The 9,391-nt window shown below is 35.1% G+C and overlaps 1 protein-coding gene across 1 annotated transcript in view; it reads right to left on the bottom strand.

Annotated features, from left to right (window-relative positions):
• LOC112511954 (uncharacterized protein At5g01610-like) overlaps window positions 1–6,394 on the bottom strand; it is a 9,970-nt gene extending 3,576 nt beyond the window's left edge. The window contains exons 1-2 of the mRNA XM_025117711.1: window positions 6,320–6,394; window positions 4,678–4,732 (exon numbers count right to left, since the gene is read on the bottom strand). Of these exons, the coding sequence (XP_024973479.1) occupies window positions 4,678–4,732; window positions 6,320–6,394 (130 nt within the window). The remainder of the gene's footprint in view (window positions 1–4,677; window positions 4,733–6,319) is intronic.
• Between the last annotated feature and the right edge of the window lie 2,997 nt (window positions 6,395–9,391).

Genomic DNA, 9,391 nt, shown 5'->3' with positions numbered 1-9,391 from the left:
ATAAATAATATATTTAAAATAATATTTTATGTATGTTGAATATCATATTTATAATGAATAGTATATTCGAAGTAATATATTTCATGATGAATATCATGCTTACAATAATAAATTCATGATGAATGACATATTTAAAATAGTATATTTATGATGTTAAATATGCTTAAATGAAGGATAAATAAATGAGTCATTCGCGAATCATCGGTAAACCTAAAAAAAATCAATTTGAAAATGCATATATAAGCCCATGTTTGGTTACCTATTATTCACATATGAAAATGCATTTGTAGACCCGTGTTTTTTTACCAATAATTCACATATTTGTGAGTTATCAATTTTTTTGTTTCTTATCTAACACATTCCATATATTTATATAGATAGATATATAAACTGGAGTAGACACAAAATAAAGATATACAAAGTCATATAGAAATATATAAAAGATGAATACAAAGTTGCAGAAATGAACCGATAAGGATACATACATACATATATACATACATATATGTTCAGGTTATGAGGAAAACGCTAGATTAAAAAGTTAAAAAGCTAGGTTTAAGTTCAGGTTATGGGGAAAAAACATGAACTCTAAACATCGCCTTAATTAGATTGGATTTTTCATCATCTCGCCTCAAGGCCTGTGCCTCAACCGATTTTTAAGATCATGGTTGTATTTATTCTACACTGACATTAGATCTAACAAACTATCTAACTACGACTGCAAGAATGACCCTACTTCACAAATCCCATATCATGGCCAGACAAATCCAAAAATATCTTCAAGAGGTGCACAAAATAATTAACACGGTATAAAATAAAATAAAATAAAAATTAACTACAAAAGTACCCTTCCATCAAAATGACAAACAAGTAGTGTTTTGCAACACCAAGTGGTTTTTCTTACAAGGCCACATCGAACCACTGCAGATGCACTTTTGAGACCGGTAAAAACTATGTCGGGATGATTGAACGGGGCATAGGACCGCTTAGACAATATTTAAAAATCCTCCCATGGTCGTGACTACGGATAATGTCATGACTACGAACAATGCTTTATTACAGGTATGAATGTGTTCACATGCCTAACATGGAGAGCAAATACCGGATAGAAGTGAAACAGGCGTGCGAAATGACATGAGATAAAGAACCTCTTGGTGGCTCTTGTTTAAGGGATTAGGTGGTAGTTGAAAGAGTTGCTCGAAAGCTTGACGAAGAAGCGAAAAAGGCCTACATAGAGGCATCTCCCTAGGGATTTTGTGAAGATATGTAGTCTTGACCACAAGATTGAAGTGAAAATCCATCTCCATGTATTTTATATATATTAATGAACGAGATTAAAATGCTATAGAGATTGCAGATGTACCACCACATAAAATGATAATATGTATCTCCTTTAACATGTAGAATAACCATGGGCATGGCACTTCACATGATGAATCAAATGACAGGTTTCTTTGATCTCTTTGAAAGTATAGATGACCCCAAGAGCAGAATAGTGATGAATATGATATATCCCCTAATCATCACAAGGGGCTTCAAGTTTTAGATTGTTTATATGAGAAAAAACAGACCTTGTCTCAAAGTTCCTTTGACCTACCTTAGGATTCAGACCCCAAACTTCATGTCCCCTCTTTCTCCCACCAATAGATTCATGACATCTTTACTTTATTTTAATAAATATTTTGATTCTAACTCTTCAATAAAGTAATGATGTATCAAGGGTAGATGGTGAGGGGAAATGGAGTTGAGGGACAAGTGATTATCTAAGAGGATAATAATTCATCAAAGCTTGGAAGTGAGGCACTATTGGTTGATGAACATATTGACTTACAGAAGAGTACTCAATGACAAATCAATCCTACTCAAGGTAATGTTAGTGTATATGCCCAAAATCGAATCATTGGAACAAATTGTTTAGACATTATGTCGTGATATTCATTAATGAAATACATTGCTCAAATTATTATGTTTATATATATTATTTTGTGTTATATTTAAACGTAATAATAACCTTAGAACGTTGTATTCTAAAAATGTCTCTAGTCAAATATTAATTCGGGTTTAGGTTGAATTAAATATGGTGCAGGTAGTATATGTAGGGATTCATATGAAGATATAGAATCCCCATATGGCTACAAGATGGGATCATATGTATAGAACATGACTAACTATGAACGTTTCATTGGATGTCATATGAGTTTCACAGAATTTCTCATGTGGTGATTGTATAGAGTCCTTTGACTTGAGATCATAGGGTTTGTTGACTAATTACAACTTATCTAATTAATAGATTCCATTTTCAAGTTCTTGATGGCAAGTCAACGTATCAGAAGTTGTTGGATCATTCAGTTTTGTTGTTGTTTACCATTTGCTTCAACATGTTCTTTTCTTCCGGTGGTGTTGTGTTCCATGAAATCATTTTTTCTTTGTGTCAATCATCTCATACTTCATTCGTTGATGCCTTTCCTTTGACTGTCATTCCTACAACGTCTACTGATGATGATTTAAGGAATCAGACTTCAAACATGGAGCCAAATCAGTTGATACATTCAACTATTGAACCAATTCGATCAACAATTTCTTCATCCATCAATGATTTTCCCAACTTATCAACGGATTCGGCAACTAAGATGAATCATGGTCAAGGTGTGCCGCTATCCTCCCAGTCTTCCTTATAGCTCAAGGCATTTTATGACATTGGAAGGCACGTTAATGTTCAGCCCAACTCAAGGCATTCAAGACGTTCAGTCACCGTATATTGTGTATTCTTGGAATATGCATTGGCTTATTGGCATTACAAGGAACAGTTAATGGTCTCTCGGTCATCCATCATGGCGAGTATCAAGCCATGGCCTCTGCTTCATGTGAACTCAATTGCCTGCAACAACTATTGGAAGACTTTGATACTCACAGGGACTTCCCTACGTTAATGTTCTATAACAACACATCTGCTCTTCGTTTAACATCCCATCCTACATTCCATGAGTGAACTAAACATAATGAAGCCAATAGACATTTCATTTTATACAAATTTGCTGGCAAGACCATGAAGCCATTGCCCATTTGAATGCATTTTGAATTGGCCAATAAGTTCACAAAAGTGTTGCCACAGTCGAAACTCAATCCTTTGATGTCCGATATATATGGTTCTTGAAGATATATTCTCGAGCTCATCCTGAGGGGGAGTTTTATCTTTGTATCAGACAGTTACTAACTAGAGTTAATTGTTACTTAAAAACACATAAAAAAATTCATCCTTTTTATGTCTATGTATTCATACTTTGTGTGAGTTTGATCTCTAAACCATAATAGCCATCATGCAAAGCAAAATGGTATTTACACTTGTCCACTTGGCCCAGAGGTCAGATTGCCTTCTAGACCTTCTACGATTTCAAGATGACACACTACGCATAGATTGACTGCGATTTTGTGGCAATGATGATTGATATGCAACATTCGGTGTTGTAGAATAGCGAGACAGTAGAATTGGACCAAGGGATGTAGAAGGGTGAGATGGATCATTGTTTCCTATGATTTAATGGTATATTGACAGTTTTGTTGTGCTGCTCATATCTACAAGTACAAGTTCATGACTTTGCCACATCAGTTTTCTTTCTCTTTTTGTCACGTCAGTTTTTTCTTTCCTTGACATGTCATAAATCTTTCACCCTTGATTATGGACCCAAAAATGAATATGATTTTATTGAATGAAAACATAACACAAACAAACTTTTTTATGACTCTAGCTTTGAATTTATTGAAAGGATGAATGGAGTAAGCAACCCAACGAAAAGCTCTGATTGAAGTGTGTAGGGTAAGAACTCTACCATGAGTTGACAAAAAAGAATCAAGAGTAATATGAACTGTGGCATAAGCAAAGGCAAAGCAACCATGAATTGTTCAGAAAGTAATCCAAGAGATGATGGAAATGAAAAATGTGGAATGAACCTAAATTGATGGATGGTGAATTATAGAGGATGAAGCAATAGTGTATCTACTACACTTCAATGATGTGAGATCGAACGAACTAATTATCTAACTACGATTACAGGAATCTTCAGTTCATGACTACAAACAACATCATGATTATGGACCACCCTTATACAATAACTACAACAAAATTGGCTTTATAGGACGTTTTGAATGTCTAAGCATCCTAACAAAATACTTTATAGAACCAAACTATAAAACATCAAGTCTAAAAGTGTTACAATAAGCTTATATATAGAATGTTTTTGTGCATTTTAACAAGTTTTTGGGACGCTTCAAAAATAAAGTGTCGTATAAGCTATTCTATACAACAACTTTGAGACGTGTCATATAAAAAAGATGGGTTTTAATATAACACTTGTATTTATAGGACAATTTTTTAAATAATGTCATATAAAATAACTAATATGACATTTAATTCTAAAATCATCTTGAAAAACTTGTTAAGACGTTCAAAAACGTCTTATAAACCTATTGTAACACATTTAGATATGACATTTATTGGTTTTGTCCTACAAACACAAGTCGTGTGAATCATTTCATTAAGACGCTTAGACATTTTAAGCGTCCCATAAAGACAAACTACATTGTAATGAATAACACATTCCTTTTAGTACCTATAAAGAAAAGTGAGTATTCCAATCAAAACTATTTACTCCTTGAAGTGGAAGAGAAACTAAGACAAACCTGTCACAGAATTAACCATCTTGTTTGCTCCTCCTGCAATCTTTTTTGGCATATTCTAAGACACAAAAAGAGGTAACGTTTCAGTATTTAGTTTAAGGTAGCCAAGTCCCAATTTCTCATGCGAAAATTACAACTTGGAAACAGTAAAAAACCGTATCGAAAGTTTTTTTTTTTTTTGAAGTATATAATATTTATATACGGCAAATGCAATAAATAAACTCACACACCCTCCTCACCTATGGTGAGGTTTGAACCATTGACCTCCTAGAAGGCCAAGGGCTACGATACCGCTACGTATCGAAAGTTATTGCATCCTAAAAACCGAAAATAGAATTAACATAAGAACTACGAAAAAAAAATTGGGTTTATAGAACGCCTAAAATATCTAAACGTTCTAATAAGGTATTTTTATAGGATTTATGTTTATAAGGTTAAATTATAAAATGTCTTATCTAAAAGAATATTACAACAGATATTTATGTTTATAGAACACCATTTTAAATAGTGTCGTATAAAATAACTAATACGACGTTTTATTTTAAAAGCGTCCTACAAATCTATAATAACACTTTTAGATAGACCGTTTTTTTGTTTTAATAAAGCTTACTAGCGGTGTCTCGCTTTCACCAAAAAAATCTATTACAACATTTTTAGATAAACCATTTTTTTGTTTGGTCCTATAAATTATCATATTAGAACATTTAGACATTTTTAACGTCATATAAACCTAATTTTATTGTAGTGTGGGCTGAGTTACCCACAACATTTCCAAGAAATCTGAAAATATTATAGTGGAATAAGTATAGTTTGTATATTTTCATTAAGAACTTGAGAGACAGTTTAGTACATGGACCCTTGATTCATACCAGAATAAACCTATTATCAATTTGGCAGTTGGCTTGGGGTTAAACAATAATATGATTCTTGACAAGATGTATTTTTTTTCTGATAATAGACAAGAAAACAGTTATCTCTTGGCCTTCCAATAGCGTTGATTACATGTGTTTACGGTGCGTTTGGTCTGGTATAGGGCCAAATCGTAAACCGTATTGCATATGTGTTTTGAAGATTTTTCCGAGCACCACATATGTCTCAAACCACAAAAAATCACATCACTAAATGCAATGCAAACAATATTGTTTAAGTGTCGCCGTTATATATAGGATCTATGTTTATAGAAATGAACAATAAAAGAAGCATATCTAAAAGTGTTAGTAATAAGTTTATAGGAGCTTTTAGCGTCTTAACAGGTTTCTTACAACATTTCAAATAAAGCGTCGTATTAACTATTTTACAGGATACATTTAGACAATGTCCTGTAAACACATCTTTTTAGAGAAAATATAAACCACTTTTTTAAATAGTGTTCTATAAAATAGTTATACAACGCTTTATTTTAAAAGTGTCCCAAGAATTTATGGTCTTATAAATTTATGTCCTATAAACCTATCAATTGGGACACGTAGGCAATTTTGACGTCGTATGCAAAATTAACCATATCTCAACATGAGATGAAACATATCAAAGCCATGCACAGTTCTAATCCAAACCGATAAATGAAACTATCTCCTTGTCGGACATGGATCATACGGGAAAATCAATCTCTCAAATCTAGCAGAAACACATAGGTAAAGAAACTTACATTGATATCCTTGGTGACATTTTCCATATCTTTGCCAGCTTTACCACTAAACCAAAAGTTCATCATCTGATCCATATTTGATCGATATTCCGAATATGATTTTGGTATTGATCGTATTCTTTGTGATGAGATCGATCGAAGCAGCGCGACGATTTGCCCCAAGTTCTAAGGGAGGGAATGGAAGGGTGGTTGTTTTTTGGTGGATGATAAAAGATGGTTTGTGTTTTTGCGAGTTTTCAGCGGTCTTCAACTTCATATTCCCTCCATTTTCAATTTTAGTTTTGGTCCATGAACTATGTGAGTTGTAACAAAACTCGTTCCTAATCTTTATTTATTTCCCACTTGTCCTTGATGTTTGCATAATTGTTCGGTTTTGTTCCACCCTGTGATGTTTGTTATATTTTTATGCTTAACATAGTTTAATTAGGGTGGATTTTAGTCATTTTAGTCAACTATTTAAAATAAATAAAAATATTTATTATATAAAAAATATAAGCCCCACTGCCCCACTGAGTCAAGAGTTTGCAGGAAGAGCTAACTCTCGTATAAAGTGGTAGTCAATCTCGATGTGTTTAGCACACTTGTGAGCAATGGGATTTTGCCTGAGAAAAAGAGCAATTCGATTGTCACAAAAGAGAACTAGTCATGAAGTAGGCAAGGCATATAATTCGTGAAGAATATGAGTCACCCAAACCATCTCAGTTGTCGCGTTAGCCATAGCGTGATATTCAGATTCACAACTCAAATGAGAGACAGTTGGTTGCTCTTTTGCACTCCAATAAACTAAGTTTTCATCATAAAGATGGAGTAGCCATAGGTCGAGCGATGGGTCCCCATGCAGCATTTCCAATCTGCATCGGAGTAACCACATAGAGAGGTTGGTACACCATCATCTGAGTAGTGAGTACCCAAGTACATAGGGTGATGCATCGTGACGAAAAGTGAGCCCAAAGGAGAGAGTCCCCTTGACATACTGTAAAATGCATTTTACGGCCTGAAAGTAATCAATAGTCGAGGCATAAAGAAACTGACTGACTTGATTTACAGCATGCAATATATCGGGTCTTGCTATCGTCAAATATGGCAAGGTGCCAACAAGTGAATGATAGACAGTGGTGTATGAAAAAGGTATGACAACTCTCATAAATCGTTCACCAGGAGAAAGTGGCGGTGACTAGTTTAGAGTCGAGCAACTCAACCTGCTGTAAGATATCATATGTGTATTTTGTTTGACTTAAAAACAACTGATAATTTGTGAAAACGACCTCCAAACCAAGAAAATAATTGAAGCGACCAAGATCTTTAATAGCAAACTCATTGTTAGGGGAGCGATAAAGCGTTGGACAATGGTAGTGTCATTAATTACCTCTTAAGATGATGTCGTCCACATACACTAGTAAGTAAAGTAAGCAAGAATCATGGCGAAAAATAAAGAGTGACATGTCAGCTTTTCTACAAGTGAAGCCAGGTTGCGTGAGAAAATGGCTAAGATGTTGGAAACAAGCTTAGGGAACCTGTTTGACACTATAGAGTGCTTTTTTGAGGCGATAAGCATGATTAGGATATCGTAGATCGATAATCCTGAAGGTTGTTCTATAAAAATGATCTCCGAGAGAAACCCATTTAGAAATGAATTCTTCACATCGATATGATGAAGTGCCATTTGTTGATGACAGCAAGAGCTAGGACAATACGCATGGTAACCAGCTTTGACAACAGGGCTAAACATGTGAGTAGTCGAAACCTGGTATTTGCGTAAATCCTTGGGCCATAAGTTGATCTTTGAGTCGTTCAACGGAACCGTCAGAGTGATATTTTGTTCAAAAAATCCATTTAGAACCAATCACATTTGAGTTAGACGTGGAACAAGAGTCGATATATTATTTATGCGAAGAGCATGCATTTCTTCTTCCATAGCTGTAAGTCATCGGGGCTTATGGCAGCGGATTTAAAACCCTTAGGGTCCGGTCCATTTGGTTTGCAAGATTGTTTTTTAGGGATTTAGATTTTCATTGAGTGATTTGGATTTTGAGGGATTTGGATTTTGAGGGATTTGGATTAGAATGGATTTGAAATCATTGGTGTGTCTGACTTGTAGGGTTTGGAATGGAATTATATTTCATTATTTATAAATAATTATAAACAAATATAAAAATAATTGAATTACATTTTTATTAATTGATTATTACAAAACAAATGTTTTTAAAAAAATTTAAAACCTTATTGCATACAATCCTAAGGAATTCTGTGAAATCCCGAGCACTCCCTAAGGATTTCAAAATCCTATGCTTGAAAGATTTCAATTAAATTCTAGGATTTCAAATCCGGACAATCCAACAAACTAAACATGGGATTGGAATGGATTTGAAATGCAAATCCCCTTAAATCCATTCCATTCCTTCAAAACCAAACGGGACCTTAGGGTCCCTTTGGTTCGCGAAATTCGAAGGAATTTGATGGAATTGTAGTGACAAATTTCTTTAACCAATTTCTCATTCATTTGTTTGGTTTATTTCTTGTAATGGATGGAATCCTTCAAATTCAATTGAATTCCACAAATTAATGAATTCATCATTTCTTGGCATAATGGAATGAATTGAATTCCAGCACCACCCACCACGAATGTACGTCATGCCCCACCCTTGACCCCCCACCACTACCACACCACTACAGTCGCCGCCACCCACCCTACCCCGCCACTAACCACCATGCCATTACTATTGTCATCATACCCACCCACGCCCCGATCACTCATCGCATATCCCTACTACGACCATGCTACTACCATTACTTTCACGCCCCTAACCTAACCCCTACCATCACACCATTATTGTCGCCGTTAGAATTTCCACTCACCTCCACCCCACCCTACCCCAACCCACCACCATGCAACTATTGTCGCTGTCAGACCCACACACTCCCAACCATCCGACCAACATCCCATCATTATCGTCGTCACAACTACCATCAAACACCCATCTCCACCACCCTGCCCCTAACCTAACCCCCCATCTCACCTCGCTTCTAACCTAACCTCCCACCCCCACACCACTATTGTCGCCTTCACAATCG

This window comes from Cynara cardunculus, assembly GCF_001531365.2.
Source record: "Cynara cardunculus var. scolymus isolate 2C chromosome LG 5, CcrdV1, whole genome shotgun sequence".
Classification (NCBI taxonomy): domain Eukaryota; kingdom Viridiplantae; phylum Streptophyta; class Magnoliopsida; order Asterales; family Asteraceae; genus Cynara; species Cynara cardunculus.
This window is presented reverse-complemented; position numbering and strand designations above follow the sequence as displayed.